We start from the raw sequence: 18227 nt of genomic DNA, 5'->3' as shown, positions 1-18227 counted from the left end.
ATTAAGAAGACATTATATTGTTGCATCATTGTTTAGAAGGCTATCATCATTTTTTTAAAGTTGATATTAGGTATTTGAGTTACGTCGATTAATTCTAAAGATGATCGATTTATTCCACAAAAATTTTTCACCGATCATAACAAAAAATAAAGTCGTTTCATATTTAATTGTAATGAGTATTTTCCCATCTCTTTTTATTGTTTCATTAGTCTAATATACTTAGATTATTTGATATTTGTTATTTTATGTATTGCCTTCGTTATTGTTTAACTTTATAAACATTGAATTACCCTTAATTTTAAGTATTTGGTCCTCTGATTTTTGTTTTTAGAAGAATGGTCATAAAAATATCATCATCAAATTTTTTTATACTTCCATCAAAAATATTAGGTTGGTAATGTAAATATTTTTTGGAATGAGTTCTATGAAAATTTGCCATCGATCATTAAAATAAATTAGGAAATACTTATAACCTCTTTTAATTGCAGTCGAAGAAAAATTAATAACGAGTTCATAGAGACGCTTATATATTATATATATTTTTAATAATTAAATTAATATAAATGAGTTTTTAGTACAAATGCATAATTTTAGTGTAATCCAAAATCAGTCCAGACGAAGACGATGATGTATCTAGAAGATTATGGGCCCAACTGAACATTTGCTGTTCGACCGAGTCAAAACAAACATGGTTAACTCCTAAAGGCCCCCTGTTCCATTTCCAATGTCGCCCCTCGACACTAAAGGCCTATTTTGCTCTGCACTATCTCCACCTTCAGCGGAGTTCAGGCGAAGCGACGACGAGATCGTGATCTCTTCAGGTTTTCTTAGAGAAGGATGAGCCGCTACGACGGTCGCGCCTCCGACCCCGGCTCCTACCGCGAACGGAGAGGTAATCCTGAGTCCATCCTGTAACCCTAAACCCAGGGAAAGATGAAACGGTGGGGTTTCATGTTGTTTTTCTGCCCGTTTCAGCGATACGGGACTGGGAAGCGGTTCTCAGAGCTACATCAGGGGATTCGAGTTCTCTGGCAAGCGAGACACGGGAGGCGGCGCGGACTTGGACCTGCTGACCCCCTTCGAGAAGAACTTCTATGTGGAGTCGTCCTCCGTGATCGCCAGACCGAGGGGGAGGTGGAAGCGTATCGCAGGAAGAGGGAGATAACAGTGGAGGCTCGCGACGTCCCCAAGCCGCGAGCCTCCACTGTTATCCAGTACTCCAATATCTATCTCTATATAAATGTACCATCCTACTACTAGGTATCCCAGTTAAAATTAATAAAGCCAGCTAGAATACCATGCTGCCATCATAGCTTAAATTGTATAAAACAAAAATAAAATAAAACCAAATTTTACTTCAAATATATAATAAGAAGAAAAGAGAAGCAATTCAAGAGAAAAATTAATTGGAATATGTTATCAATGTCAAGAGGATATAATAAATTCACTGTAATTGAAAGGGTATGAGCATGATTAATTCATGACAGTATATTGCATTAACTTCGGAAACAACCTCTTGTAAAGGGGTAAAGTTACATACAATAGACCCTTCCCCGGGACTCTGCATTGACTGGAACTTTATGCATTGGGTTGCCCTTTTTATTGCATTAACTTTAATGTTGATTTTGTAGTTACTGCCTTTTAAAAATCTTTTAAACCATTGCATTAGTATGCTAATTTCCCATGCAATTGCATATCTGGATAATGCTTTCTTCACTCAGGTGCTGAGATTGTTATTGCTACACCTGGACGTCTTATTGATATGCTGGAATCACATCATACAAATTTAAGAAGAGTAACTTATCTTGTTCTGGACGAGGCTGATCGAATGATGGACATGGGCTTCGATCAACAAATTAGGAAAATTGTTTCCCAGGTACTTTTTTTTTTAAAAAAATTATTAGATTGAGAAGTTTGTATGTGGAGTTACTTTATTTTGTGTCAAACATTACAGATTAATGTAGTTTTTTCCTCAATGGCTTGTAATGGCAATTTATTATCAGTTCTGTCTCAATATTTAATTTTTGAGGGGTATGCTTTAGTATGTAAAATGTAATGTGGCAAAATCTTGGAATAAATTTGTTATAGTCTTGTAGGTATCACTATTTAGAATGAGTTGGAACGTTTTCTTGTTTTCTCTTCTTAGCATTGAAGCTCATGGTCATGGGCAACCTTTTATATAACTATGCTATTGAAAGTTGGCTTGCTTTTCATCCTATCTTTTCCTCTTGGTAGTGAACCTACGGATAGGTAACCTTTTTCGTATAATTTATAATCAAACAAGTTATTCTGGTATTTTTTTTTATTGGAGTAATCACGTGGTGTTCTTATCTACAACATTCTAGATTTGTTTTTCTTTATATCAAACAAGTTGATTCTGGTTTTTTTTTTTTATTGGAGTAATCACGTGGTGTTCTTATCTACAACATTCTAGATTTGTTTTTCTTTATATCTTGATGACTAACACCAAGAAATTAGCCGCAAATATAGCTTTGATCAAGATTGTGGTGCCGCTACTTTATTCATCATAAATCTCTTTATTGTGTTGAACTTACTGCAATCTCTAGATTCTCTACATTTTGGGTGAGCCTGAATGTCTTCTGTAAAATCACAAGTTGCCACAAGTTCTTGACCTGTTTAAACTAAAATATGAACCAACACATTTATCATTCTAATATTGGACTTCTTAGTAAATCAAGTCATTTAAAGTTCAGAATTTTTCTCTAGAAGACTGAATTTGATTATATGTTTTTTATTCTTATTGTCACTTCCTTTTTCTTCATGGTAGATTCTCCCAGATCGCCAAACTCTTTACTGGAGTGCTACTTGGCCCAAGGAAGTTGAGCAACTTGCAATGCAGTTTCTCTTCAACCCATACAAGGTAGTGTATTGTTCTTTGTTGCTGAAAAACACAATCAACAGTTGAACTCACTGTGCTATATTTTTTTGCTACATCTCATCGTATCGATTACCCTTACTTTAGGTGATTGTTGGTTCTATTGACTTGAAAGCCAATCTTGCGATACACCAACAAGTACGATGCATTTATATTTATTGCTTTACTGTCATGGTGGTGGAATGACATGCAGATAAAAATTCTTTTCCTTGCCAGATTGTTTAATCTGTTGGACGACATAATGGATGGCAGCTGAATTTTGATATTTATGGACACCAAGAAGGGCTGTGATCAGATCACAAGACAGCTACGTTTGGATGGTTGGCCTGCTCTATCTATTGATGGGGATAAAAGTCAAGCTGAAAGAGATTGGTTTCTCTCAGAATTTAAATCAGGGAAAAGTCCCTTAATGACTGCTACTGATGTCGCTGCTCGCAGTTTGGGTATGCCTCTTCATAATTGAGGTGATATTCTGTCAGCAAAAGGAGCATTAACATTTTCTTTTGCATCTCATTACAGATGTGAAGGATGTGAAATATGTGATCAACTATGACTTTCCTAGATCTTTGGAGGATTATGTGCACCGAATTGGCAGAACGGGAAGAGCTGGGGCTAAAGGCACAGCATATTCATTCTTCACTGCAGCTAATGCAAGATTTGCCAATGATCTTATCAAGATATTAGAAGCTGGACAGAAAGTTAGTCCCGAAATCGCCAAATTAGGTCCTGGTGCCCCCCACCTCCAGGTATGTTCTAGACTCGGCCCTGCTCATGCAAATATTTCTGAATGTTGGTTTACTATTTGAACGCACAAAACAGTCATATATTATAGTTGGGATCTTTTATTTCTTTAATTTCTCATTCACATTAAATAAGAACAAATATTATAGGAAAATTAATGGTCTAAGATTTGAACATGGAACATAGAAACGCTCATTGGTAAAACAATGGCGGTAATCGATGTTATAATTAGGAGAAGAATTAATATTCCCATTTACAAGAGACAATGTGTCGGAGAGAAGACAAAGATGATAGAGAATTTAAGTTTTAAGTTATGGTACACATGAAGGAGTAAAACAAGAAATGGAGTAGATATTATTGTAGATAGTTCGTTAAAGGATGAAATAATAGGAGTACTTAGAAAGGGGATAGAAGATAGTTGCAGCGAAAAAATTTATTAAAGTAATTAGCATATATACACTTCAAATGATTAGATGGACATATCAAATTTATATTTTGGGACGATCTAGATGAGGTATTACAAAATATTTCACCAACCAAAATGATTTTAATATGAAGAGATCTTAATGAGTATGTATGAGTGAAAAATGAGAAATATGATAGAGTACATAGGGGTTATGAGTTTGAAACAAGAAATGAAGAAGGAAAAACTATATTGGATTCTGTGACAACATTTGATTTTATACTAGCCAATATGTTTTCTAAGAAAAGAGAAGAACATTTGGTCAATATTCAAAAGTGAGAATAATAAATCATAAATTAAAGAATATTAGAAAGATTTGTAAAGATTGTAATGTGATTTTCGTAAAAATTTAAGAACGCTCTCTATTGACTTGAACATATTAGAGAAGCAATGTTATTCAACTAAAAGACTCAATGTTGAGTTTTGGCCTGGATTAATAAGTACTTTTCGGCTTGATTAGGAAATAGATTAAAACTTTATTTCAAATGTTGATTATTATTACAAGTCATCTTAGGGCTTATCGTTAGTAGTGTTGGATATACGTCTCAAGTATAGTATGCACGACTCTTAGAATTAAATGATGAAAGTTAAAGGATGAGAAACAAAACATATTTAAGGATAGGTAGGATTACAATTATTATGAGAAATATATGGCGACTCAAATACGACTTGGGATAAGATGGTATTAAAGTTGAAAATAGTAGCTAAGAGTGTACTCGGTGAGTCAAAGGGGCGAGCATCAAGTAAATAATCTCGGAGGTGGAATAAGAAAATACAAGAGAAAGTGAAAGAAAAAACGAATAGCCTATAAGGAATTATATAGTTTTAAGAATGAGGAAAACTTAAAAAAATATGCCGTTGCCACGAAAGATGCAAAAAAAAAAAAAAAACTGCAAATGAAGCTAAGAATGAAATTTTTGAACGTTTATGTAAAAAATTAGATACAAGGAAAAACGACATTTATAGAATAACTAAAGTGAGAGAGAGGAAGACGAGAGATCTTATCAAAATAAGATATATTAAAGATGAATGCTATAGGGTATTAATAAATGATGAGAAAATAAAAGAGCGATGGAAAATGTATTTTCATCAACTTTTTAATGAAGGTTTAGATGACCAACTTAATTTAGGAAATTTAAGTATGTTAGTATACAAATTTAAATTTTTATCGTAAAATTCAAACCTTATGAGCATAAGAAGCTTTAAATGAATTCATAATTGAAAAACAGTTGGACATATTTCGATAGAGATATGAAAATGCCTTGGGAAATAAGATATTGAATGACTCACAAAGTTATTCAACCTGATATTGTAAATTAAAAAATTGCCTAATCAATGGAGGGTAAGCAGTCTATCTCCCTTATATAAGAATAAAGAAGATGTACAAAATTGTTCAAACTATAGGGGTACTCATAGTTGTGAAAAGCGCGTGCCTCACTGTGCCTAGTTGCAAGCCACAGCCAAGCGTGCATTTGTGTTTGGGCAGTGACCTAGGTGCAGTACTTGAATGAAACACCCTTAAGCACACGTCTTTTGAGAGGTTAAAATGCGCTTTACATGATTTTTCTCGCCTTATTGAAGTTTTAAAAATAGGCGGTCCATTAGGAAAAGTTCTTAATTTGGTTGACTAAGGAAAAAAACATACAATGTGATACATTTGAAGGAAAAAAGAGGAAATTGGCCGGTTAAATGCCAAGTAAACAAGTTGGTATTCCTCACTTGCAATTTCTAGTTCGGATAACAATATTGTATGAATAATTGTGATTTTCTAACATAGCAGTAATAGTAGTTGCTCTTTTACATTGTCTACCACTTTCCTTGCTGCTTAAAAGTTAAATGGATGTTTTTGTATTCGTACAAATAATTCCCATAGAGAAGATTATTTGATGGGCAAACAAGTTGGATAAGCATCATTCGATGATATTAAGAGTTCTTGATGGACAAACTTTGTTATTTATTTTATTATATAAAATTATATTTTAAACGTATGATTCGGCTTCCTCGTCCTCATCTCCGTCAACTTCGTCATCGTTCTCCTCCACCTTGCTCTCTTTCTCGCCCAAATCATGGCTGCTTTGCGAGGGATCGACTATCGCAGAAGCAACGAAAGATGGAAATTTGGAAGCTTGATGCGTGATGCAGCCGACGCCGGTGCCAGATCGGTTTCCCCTTTTTTCTATCTCAAGATTTGCGCCTGTTGTCTAAGGTTTCATACGCAGAAGCTCTGAAGCCGGTGTTGCCGTGGGCGGCGGAGAAAAGTTTCGATGGAGTGGGGGAGGACTACAAACGAGCCACAGTCTACAATAACAAACCTGCGATATTCTACACAGAGGAAGAGGTTTCTGGTATGTCCAATGCCTTTCGTTTTGCTCTTATTGGGAAATTTTTGGAGTCGAGATCAAATCAGATGACGATTATTCAATCCTTCGCGAATCTGTGGCTGTCCAGTTTCTACAATATCAGGTTTATGAGGTTTGGGCATGTGTTCATCCACCTATCATCAATTGAGGATATGGCTAGGATTTGGACGAGGGGATTTGGTGTATAGGGTGCTTTCCTATGAGGATCTTTAAGTGGTCGCCAAAGTTTCCCTATGAGGCTGAATCCTCTGTGATTCCGGTCTGGATCCAGCTTCCTGATCTTCCCATACATATGTTCTGCAAAAAGGGGTTGTTTGCAGCTGCGAATATTGTTGGAAGGCCTCTGAAAGTTGATCAAGCTACAGAGGATGACTCTAGGCTGACAATGGCGAGAGTTTGTGTAGAGATCGATCTTTTGAAACCAAAGATTGAAGATTTCTCGATTGGTATTGGAGAGGACAGGAGATTACAAAAGGTATCTATGAACGCCAACCTAAATACTGCCTACACTGCCAGCATTTAGGACATTCAGTTGAGGAATGTTATGGTAATGGTTATCATCCAAACCCAGCTAGGGGTGTTGGGAAACAGAGCTCTGCTATTGTGGGGGAAGATCCTAGGGATTTGAAGGAGGACAAACATCTGGAAGGTATACCTAAAGAGTGTGTAGAAGCCCATCCAGGGGATTCTGAGGTAGTGTCTTTGAAAGCTGGAGCAGGGAAGCCAGCATGGATTCCAAAGGAAAAAATCTGTTTCAGCTCCCGAGGTTGGGTCTGTGGAGGGTTTTTCTGTTGAAAACTCTTTCCAGAATGGAGGAGAATGTGCTGGATCTGCATAATCTCGATATTAGAGATAGAGAAGAGGAATTAATTGTGAATCAGAAGATGGTACATGAGGAGGTTGGGGTTCATGTTTCTTATGGAACAAAGCCATATAGGGGGGAGGGTGTAGCTGTGGCTGAAATCTCAAAAAATACAAGGTCGGATGGTATGCCATAGAGAAAGGGTAAAGCTCAGGGGAAAAAATTGTTACAGGAACATAATTTTTTGCCTATTGATGATTCTGATCTGGGGTGATCATAGCTTCTTCAGAAGAGGAGGATGTAGGAGGTTTAGATATTTCTAAATCTTTTGTTTAAATGGAGGATTTGGATTTGGATAATCTTGTGATCAAGAAAGGCAGCTCCGTTCTGAATGATGAGTCTAGTGGTGGTGCAGTTAGACAGCGGCCAGATTGGGATCCAGGAATACTTAAAATGATGAATAACGTAAAACTTAAATGATACGGACTTCCACCTCTGCTGATTTTTAATGGCTGGTTTAATTTGGAATATTAGAGGAATAGGGAATGATGCATCTATGAGAAGAATTTATTTTTTAAAAGAAATTTATCATTTAAATTTCATGGGGAACCCTTTATTGAGTTGGATGAGGCTTTAATGATTAGAAGATCAAGATTTGAATCAGCTATATCTGGTAAAATTTGGTTTCTTCATGATGCCAATATCGTTTGTGATATTTTGCTTGATCATGAACAGTTTATGCATCTCAAAATAAGCTCTCAATTGCTTCCTAGTAGTATTTTTATCTCGGATCGGTATGCCAAGTGTAACAGTGGTGAAATGAGAATTTTGTGGGAAAGGTTGCTGGATGTTAAACCTATTGATGATGTTTGCTGGTTGGTGGGAGGATATTTCAATGTGATCTCCAGTATTGATGAACAATCTAAGGGTGTTCTGTTAAGGCCGGGAGCTATTAAAGAATTCAATGATTTCTTGATGCTATCAGGTTTGTCGGATCATGGTTTTGTTGGGGATAAATTTACTTGGACAAATAAGAGAATATGAAAGAGGTTAGATAGGATTTTAATTTCTCCTTCTTGGAATGATAAGGATTTGGTGGTGCGTGTGGAGCATTTAAGCAGAGCAACATCTGATCATTGTACTTTATTGATTAATATTTCGGTTTCTTCTCCTCCTAGAGCCTCCTTTAGGTTTCAGAAGATGTGGATCAAACATCATAATTTCCCCTTACTGTGAAGCTGAATTGGATGCTGCCCTGTTATAAATATGGTCTTCAAAAATTGCAGATCAAATTAAAAGGATTGGATCATTTGAAATGGTGGAATGAAGTTGTATTTGGTAATATTCATGACAAAGTGAAGCTGGAGGAGGAGAGGTATGCTGCGGTTGAGAAAAAGTTTGGTGCCGATCCTTCTGTGGTGAATAGAATTCAGATGGGGGAATCACAAGCTTCTTTGTTTAAAACTCTACACATGGAGGAAATGTTTTGGAAACAAAAAGCAGCTACCAAATGGATGGGAGAAGGGGATAGAAACACAAAGTTATTCCACAATTTGGTTCAAAAACGTAGGTTAGCAGGGAGAATGTTTAGAATCTGGGAGGGAGGCTCATGTTTGGAAAAAGCTGAGCTTATACAAACTTTTGGGTTTCTTTCTTTGAGAACTTGTTAGCCAATGAGGTAGAAGTTCTACATACTGATAACATGGAACAGATTTCAGCATTAATTGACGCTAATGAAAATATTGCTTTGTCAAAAAATCCAACCATGGAGGAGGTTAAGCAAGTGGTTTGGGATATACATGAGGATGGGCTCTGGGCCGGATGGGTTCTCTGTTGCTTTTTATGAGTGTTGGGAGACTATTAAGGAAGATGTGCTTGAGGCAGTTTTGGACTTCTTCAATGGTGGGACATTCCCAAGGGGTATGGCTGCTACAACTCTTGTTTTAATTCAAAAGTGTAATAATGTGTTACAATGGAAAGATTTTGGACCTATTAGCTTATGTAATGTATTTAACAAAATTGTTTCAAAGATGGTTGCTAATAGGCTAAATTCGGTGATGTTCAAGCTGATTTCTCCATCTCAGAGTGGTTTTGTCAAAGGAAGGTTAATTTCTGCAATATTCATCTTGAGCTTAATCATAAGCTAAATTATAGGGTCCGTGGTGGGAATCTGATATTGAAGTTGGATATGGCTAAAGCCTATGATAGATAGGGTGCAATGGGTTTTTCTACTTAATGTGATGAAGGCTTTCAGGTTTTCTGATTGTTTTATGGGTATAATTAAAAGATGCATAATAACTGATTGCTGGTTTTCTGTAAGGATTAATGAGACTATCAGGTTTCTTTCATTCTAAAAGAGGTCTAAGACAAGGGGATCCTATTTCTCCTTTGCTATTCATTACATCGGCAGAATTTTTATCAAGAGGTTTGGATCAGCTCTTCAATAGCTCACGTCAGCTATATTTTGCCACTGGATGTGAATATAGGATTTCTCATTTAGCCTATGCGGATGATATCATGATCCTACTGAATTGTTCCTTAATCATGTCAAATGTGTCAAGAAGTTCTTGGATTTCTATATAGCATGTTTTGGGCAAGAAGTGAATGCTTCTAAGAGTTATTTCTTTCCTTCTAAAAATATTTTGGTGGATAGGAGACATATAATAGCTATGGTAACTGGATTTTCAGAAGGTGTTGCTCCTATAACATACTTGGGTGTTCCAATAGTGGCAGGAATGAGGAAATCAGTATACTATCAGCTATTGTTAGATAAAGTTAGAATGAAACTCCTTGTCTGGAATATTGCTAGACCTTCCTTTGGTTGAAGGCTTGTCTTAATACAAAGTGTTTTGTCATCCATTCCTATGTACTTGCTTCAGGTTTTACTCCCTCCATTGTGTGTTCTCCATCAACTAGAAATGATATTCGCCAACTTCTTTTGGAGGTCTACAGAATTGAAAAAAAGTATACACTGGATAGCATGGAAAGATGTTTGCAAACCAAAGTTGGAAGGGGACCTTGGTGTGGGGAAACTCTTGGATGTTGCCTGTGCCGTGGCTTTAAGACTTTGGTTTAGATTCAGAGAACATAATATACCTTGGGCATGGTATCTACTTAAGCAATATTGTAGTAAGGAGTGTCCGGTTATTGTTTCTATTAAAAGTAATGCTTCTCCTTGGTGGAAAAGATTGATTAAAAGCAGAGTTGTAGCAGAAATTCTGATTGGATGGAGCTTCGGTAAGGGGCAGGTGGATTTTTGGTATGACAGCTTTGATGGGGGGCCTCTTTTTCTAGGGATGATTAATGTAGATTGCAGAATGCTCACAGTTTCTAAGTTCTTGGATGGTAGAGGATGAGTTCAATGTGAGCTGGAGGCTGTGTTAGAAGCTGAGGTGGTAGCTGAAGTGATCGGCACAGCTTTATTACCAGATGAAGTTGATAAATTAATGTGGAAACCAGCCGGTGATGGTAAATTCTCATTGAAATCTACTTGGAATCAAGTAAGGCAGAAGTATCATGCTGGTGGAATCTGGGTAGCAATCTGGAGTAGAATGCTATCTCCAACCATAGCAGTTTTTGTCTGGAGGTATTTAAAGAAATGATTACCTGTGGACGAGCTGCTACAAAGAAGAGTGAATCTGGTATCAAAGTGTTAATGCTATGCTGAAGTTGATCATGGGAGCACCTATTTTTTGATGGTCCAGTAGCTAAAGAAGTTTGGGTTTTCTTTGCTAAGATGTTTTGTGTGAGTAAATGGAGATTTTTTGAAAATTGGAAGAATGGCAGGGACTGGTCTTCGGGGCAAGGGAGATTGTTCCTTTTTTAATCATTTGGTTTTTATAGAAAGCGAGAAATGATGCTAAGCATAGAGATATCAAACCTGAGGCTCGGTTAATTAGTAGAAATGTTACTAGATACCATTGTGTTAGAATGACAAGTACTATCCAAAACAAGAACTAGAAAGGTTCTACTTTGATTGCTAGTTTGTTCGGGATTCCCGTGAAGTGTGTTACTATTAACGTTATTGATGTTGTATATTGGAGAAAATCAAAATGTAGATTTAAATTAAATACAAATGGATGTGCCAAAGGAAATCCTAGTTTATCCTCTTATGGGGCTATTGTTAGAGATGATGAAGGTAAGGTGATTTTTGCTTTGCACGTATTGATAGGGATGAGATCCAATCTTCGGGTTGAGTTGTTTGGGATTCTAAAGGGTTTGGAACTATGTTTTGATAAGCATATGTTTCCATTATGGTTGGAATCTGATTCATTGATGGCTCTGAAAATTTTGCAGTCTTTATGGTTCTATTGGGAGATCATAAATATGGTAATTAGAATTCAAAAAGTCATTAGGGATTATTGTATTAGATTCTGTCATGTTTATAGAGAGGCTAATGCGGCGACAGATTATATGGCCAATCAGGCCTATAAAGGTCCTATGGAGAGAATCCTTAGGGTAATGTGATTGATAGGAATCTTTTTGGGATTTGTAGGGTGGATAGGATTGGATTGCCTTATCTGAGAACTTCATGTAAATATGGTTAGTTTTTGGATCAAATGAAGTGATGCTCCCCTCGGATTTGGTGGGTCTCTTATGTGATATGGGATTTCCTATTTGGTATCAGTGATAGGATCGACTTCTATTGGTATATTATTGACACATTTCACCTTCATTCTCTTGAGTCTATATTGGCGAATCTTTTCTGGTGGACTGGTCTTGCTACTATGTTCGTGTACTGTTGGAAAAGCTCTAAGTCTGAACTTGCTATGTTCTTTTTTGGTGATATATTGCTGAGATTTTAAAAGTGTTCGGTGCCCACCTTGATGGTTGGAGAGTTGTGTTTTTCTGTCCCGTTTATGTTCTAATTTGAAATACGTGTAAATCTTGGGTGTCTTTGTTTAACTGTAGTTGGAGGTAAGTTTGGCTACCCTCGTACTATTTCATGTATGTCATTTTTTTTTAAAAAAACGATAGAATTGTTAGGCCTAAATATGCAGATAATAGTTTAGTATTTTGGATTTCTCTGGTATTGTTTTTCTAATTCTTCCTCGTACTGGACCATCTTTTCGCCTCAGTCTTAAAAAGACAGCTTTAACCCCATGCCTCTTATATTGGCAGTTATTATCTGAGTTACCCTTGTCCCAAAACGAAATCTCTAGGTATGGAAATAATCCAAGTAACTGAAAGGGTAAGGTAATGGAGTTTAACCAAAGTGATCATTCATGCGGGTATGAAAAAAAAGAAGCTTCAGTTATCAGTCCTATAATTTTTATAGATACTTTCAATTAGGCATTTTGATTTAATTCAGCCGACAGATTAAAATATGTTAATTATACAGCTTAAAATTCATGATAAACAACATCATGCATTGCATTGATAAAGGTTTTATGCGTTATGGTTTTATATGAATGGGCAATGAGAAAGGCCATATGTTCACTTCATTTCTTCTGCCTGCTCTAGTTGTCAAGCGATCCCTCGTAAAATGTCAATGCCCGCCTCGACCTCCATCTGAAACACGATGATCGATCTGATTTACACTTGCACTTTTGAGTAAATCCTCTATATAGTAAAGCATAATCTTCCCATACTCAACTTTGGTTCAATCAAAAGAATGTTTGTAAGAGATTCACAAAGGGCAGACTTATTTTCTTGATAAGATGTTATAAGAGATTTACTATTCTGAATATTTTATAAGATAATAGCCAAACGAAAGCAAAACAAAACAAAAAAAAAGAAATCATGTGGATGGAGCGCCGTGAGGAAGAGGGCAATGCCAAGTACCTTCGGATGGAGCATCGTGCGGAAGAGGGCAATGCCAAGTACCTGCGATGGAGTGCTGCGTTGGCACGTTCATGTGCAAGTTTGCTCTCCCTAACAACGTAGACATCAATGCTGTCTCCGCCGTGTGCCAGGGCGGCGTTCTCTGTCACCGTCAAGAAGCGGAGCCCAAGAAGCCCAAAGTTGACGAGGTCAAGGTCGCGTGAGCAGTGATCATGTGATTGATCATATAAAACCTGCTGCGATTATTTATCTGCTACTTGGATCTGCTGCTATTTTCCATGCTTGCTGTAGATGCCTTTCTTTTGTTCTATTCTGTGAAGCTCGATGCTTCGGCAAATAATACGTAATGTAGTTGTGTGGTGTTTGTAGCAATGTCTGTAACAACGTGAACGCAGTATGGTTTAGTAATGTCCCACTGTTTTCCAACAAATTAAGGATTGTTTGCATTGATTTCTTGCGGATCTGAAAGTGATTGATCCTTCCATTTAAACGCTCTTGATTCTTGAAATGATCGAAATCTCGTGGTATATTACACAAATGGCAAATTCTAGAAAGTTCGAAATTTCTGATCTGTTGAAGTTTGGGGTTAGTTTACCTATGATGTAATGGAGACAGAGAGCCTCGTACGAGGGGTGCGACTTGCTTCCTGCTCGACACGTTTAAAAATTGATTTCGGCAGTTGAGCAGTTGAATCGGGGGTAAATCATTATAAATTATTTTTTCAACTGAATATTATATAAAATTATTTGGGCGATAGAAGAAATTGTAAGATATTTATGACTGCATTATGATTATTTGGTATATAAAATTATTGGAGTGACGTGGAAATTATAAAATTTGTTGGTTTAGTCGGATTTTAACTCATGGAGGACATGAATTTTAGTATAAATATGTTTTATAAATATGAATCCATAAACATAAATAAGAACTATTAAATATACTTGGAGTCTTTTAAATTTGATTTTATTTTATGTAAAAAAATTCAGTTAATCTCATTAACTAGTCTAGAATGATCGATCTGATCTCATAAAATTTTTCCATCAATTATTAGAATAAATCAGGAAATACGCATAACAAATGTTTAGATGATAATCTAAATATCCTATCGCAGTATCATAGCCTCGGGATGATATTGAAGGAAGTAGAAGCATTTAAACTTGATTGATTATGCAACATTGATTTTCTTAGGGCAAAAACATTTTAAATTACACATGAATGAACAATACTTTATTTGTGACAATTTATGGGTTTGGCCCATCGGCCCTAATGATTATAAAATCTGGGCCATTTAGTAGAGCACCTCACTGGTCGGTCGTGGCTCTTCTTTTGGCGGGAAACATTTCCCCAATTGAGTGTTTAGTTAGACCACGGCACCGCTTCGTCCTCCGCATTGAGATCCCAGCATGGAAGAAGCTACGCATCACGAGCAAGGAGAGCAAGAAGAAGAAGGGGGCGGGGAAGCGCTGGTCCCGTCGTTCCCGACGGGCCGGGTGAAGAAGATCGTGAAGCTTGATAACGAGATCCGCAAGCTGAACTCGGAGGCCCTCTTCCTCATCTCCCTCTCCGCCGACCTCTTCCTCGACTCCCTCGTCCTCGGCGCCCGATCCGCAGTTATTCAGAAGAAGCGACGCACCATCAAGCCCGACCACATCCGCTCGGCGGTTCGCGCCCACCGACCCACGGCCGATTTCCTCCTCGATTGCCTACCCAAGGCGACTCCGCCGCCTCCCAAACCCGCGTCGGGCGCCAAGACCAGATCCGCCGAGGGGAAGCCCCTGCCGTCCGGCACCCGCCGCATTGATGAATTCTTCCGGAAACCCTCGTAGGTTTGAACGCGATCATGGTACGTCTCGGTGAGTCTCTCCAGTGTTTTTTTCCTAGACATGTAGAAGTGCGTATCCTTGTGAATTGAATGGTCAGGAGTAACTGACAGTTGTTCTTTTTTTTTGGAATTGATACTTGGCAACAGTTTGATGTCTTGCAATGATCTGTGTTTTTTCGGTTATGATCTCTGTAGCTGTTGTTATTGATTAGATCATTAATTTGTTTGATTGATTTGTTGATTCGTTAGAATTGGAGATTTTTTACTCCAAAAGAGCAGGAGGTCCATTCCATGGAATCCCTCAAGTGCTTTGGGAGATGGCATGCTAGTAAAAAATATTTTTGTTTTCCTGTGTGTATATAAGAACAATTAGAGTAAAAAATTGTGAGGAAACTAAAAGGTAAAAATGATCCTTTTGAAACTAGAAATATACAGGGGATAAAGCATGATGCACCTAAGCATAGATGTAAGTATGCCAAGAATTGATGGACGATTTTGAAACTCATCCTGTACCTTTCCTCTATACTGCAGCTTAAAGGTGCATCAGCTCAAATACAGATAAATCTTTTGCCTTAAAATTAAGATACAGCTTAAAGGTGCATCAGCTCACACAAAGAAAATGTTTTTTATGCAATTTGTGAGAATGCAAAACCACACCAGCGCGCATCTGCCTAGGTTGGCAGTGGTATGCATAATCTAGTTAATCCCTCGCAGGAAGAACAAGAATATTTTATATATATATATATATATATATATATATATATATATATATATTCAGGCTTCCTAATTACATTATAATGTTCAAGTTAATTTTTTTTTAAAGATTTTATCTCTAGGGTTTAGATTTTCTAATTAGGTTATAGTATTTAGTTAAAAAAAATAAAAATAAAATTAATTTAAATATTTATGGAGTATTGTAATATGTTTAGGGAATATATTAATGTATTTAATATTTATATAAGAAAATGTTGATTTTTTTAATATATATATATATTTTGAATGATAAGTTTCTATTTCTTATTGTTGGATAAAGTTAACATATGCTATTTACAGTCTGTTTGTCCCTTTGGTCTGAAACTATTTGATCTGATTTAAATTCTCCTTTACAAGAAATAATATAAATTTAATTCGATAGATCAAATAACTGCCTGTATCTATAATCTTTGCTTGGTTTGATGCTTTATTTTGATTCTAGACTGAGCTGAGCTCTTACAACCAACGTGTTATTTCACAAAGCATTGAATGCGGAACGTAAAGTTATTATTTTGTGACAAAAAAATTACGAGTTTGAATCTTAGAAATAGCTTTTTCTAAAAAATAAGGGTGAAATTGCATATAATGAATCTTGCATAGTAAAAACTTTGTGCACCCAACTGTTCATTTTTATTGAATGCTGAACGTGACTGATTCTATACTTTTCAAAGAACAAGAAAGCAAATAATTAATTCACATTCCTGTTTGCCGACAGGTATTGCCAAGTCTTTAGTCTAGTCCAATTTGACTTGTTTTTTAAATACATGGATTAAGCTTAACTTATAACAATACCACCTCAAGTAGTGTCTTGCCGACTAGTTGGTTAATATAATTAGAAAAATACTTGATAATCAGTGTTTAAGTTCTTAACCTTTTGCTTAAAGCGGTACATAAACAATAAAATCTAGAGTGTTACTACTACCAACTGATGGTGATGCTGTTGGACTTCCTACGATAAATCCAGAACTCGTTCCCACATCAAACTGCCGACGGTACTGTTTTTTGTTTTTTCTCTAAAAAAGAAGAAAAATACAAAGTATGCTAATCTATTTTATTTGATATATTAGTTAAAATAAAAGCTTAGTGTGCATTCCTGAAGGGAAGAATATATTAAAAGAAAACTGATAAAATTTTCTTTCTGTATGTTATTTTTGTCCGATTTCAACGGAGAAAAACACTTCTGCATGCAATTAGTTTTATTTTTAATAAATAAATAATATTCAAACATTTTTTTTTGTTAAATGTTCAAACATTTCATGGTCCGTGTGAAAAACGCTGAACCACAATATTCTTTAAAGAAAGTTAATACTAAAAGTAAATCCATGCATTTCATGCGTTCAATAATGAAACCAAATGAAGGAAAAAGGCTAGCAGTAATAATGACACATCCACTCATGTTGTTTTTTTTTTCTCATTTAATTCTAGTTCCTTGGTTAACCATAGTTAAGTTAATTCCATGTCAACAAAATTCCACTACAGTTAGATCAAACCATTGCCAACACAACCCTAGAAGAATGTAATATGCATATTTTTTTATCTCATATCAAATAAGAAAAAAAACAATATATTTTTCATATAAAAATTTAATTCATATTTTATACTAATTAAGAAGCAGAATCTAACAATTAACCAACAAAAAGATTTGATTGAGAATATATTCATGATTGTGAGTGTGGAAATTATATAAATGATTTAAGGCATGAATAGAATAAATTCATGATGAAGACAGGAAACTGATTCCTCCTGAAAATTATGTCAAATTTTTATCTTTTCTAATTTTTAGGATGAGTATTCAATTAATTAGGTTACTTTGGTATAATTTTTTTATTATTTTTTAAATAAATTTGATTAATTCGGTATTAACCTATATAGTTTATTTTTAATTTAATTTGATTAATTTAATTTTAATAAAATTTTGATTCAATTTAATTAGTTAATATTAATAAATTAATTTGTGATTAATTCAATTAATTTATGTACTAAATTAATCGAATACTCCCCTTCTAATTTTCCACTCCAGAATTTATCTATTTCAAATTTTTAAGCATTCAAATAAAACTTGAACTTCTACAGCTCCAACACGTTTAAAAAGCTACAGTCCGAAGGCCTTGAAGTGTACAACGTCTCGTTATCTGACACGTTTATAATGCTCAAATATCACATCAAATTCTTATGAAATAAATATTCTATATTTAGTTTGAAAATAACTTAAATATTTATTTTCATATAATAATTATTTTAAAATAATATATTGTTGAAATAATATACATTTATTTTCAATTGGTTCAGGTGAACTAATCAGATTTAATGGACTAAGTTAATAGATAGTAGGAGTAAAATGAGCGCAATAAATTATTTATATTGGTAATCCGCGCACTCATTGTGTGAATCGGGAGGGTACCAGAATTGGATTATAGAAAATAAAAAATAATTTTAATATATACAAATTTCTGATTATAAAAAATTAATTTAATATCATACTTCATTTTTTTTTAAAAAAAAAATCTTTTTAAATTTGTCAGTTATAGAAGTTATTTTAGAATTAAAGAAAATTTTAAATTTTTAATTGATTAATAAGAAAAATTTTAAATAATATATTATAATTG

General features: G+C 35.3%; 1 protein-coding gene and 1 pseudogene across 1 annotated transcript; both read left to right on the top strand.

Moving 5' to 3' along the window:
- Positions 1-837: 837 nt before the first annotated feature.
- Positions 838-12218, top strand: LOC121991434 (annotated as a pseudogene).
- A 2150-nt stretch (positions 12219-14368) lies between these two features.
- LOC121990575 (DNA polymerase epsilon subunit 4-like) lies at positions 14369-15101 on the top strand. Its single transcript, XM_042544685.1, has one exon. It carries the CDS (start codon positions 14450-14452, stop codon positions 14870-14872), a length of 423 nt encoding a protein of 140 aa, XP_042400619.1. The 5' UTR covers positions 14369-14449; the 3' UTR covers positions 14873-15101.
- The last annotated feature ends 3126 nt before the right edge of the window (positions 15102-18227 follow it).

This window comes from Zingiber officinale, chromosome 6B, assembly GCF_018446385.1.
Source record: "Zingiber officinale cultivar Zhangliang chromosome 6B, Zo_v1.1, whole genome shotgun sequence".
NCBI classification, from domain to species: domain Eukaryota; kingdom Viridiplantae; phylum Streptophyta; class Magnoliopsida; order Zingiberales; family Zingiberaceae; genus Zingiber; species Zingiber officinale.
Note: the sequence above shows the minus strand (reverse complement) of the source record. Positions and strands in the feature narration are given on the sequence as shown.

Coding starts and splice junctions, on each gene's coding strand:
- LOC121990575 (XM_042544685.1), top strand. CDS start 14,450: ATGGAAGAAGCTACGCATCACGAGCAAGGAGAGCAAGAAGAAGAAGGG.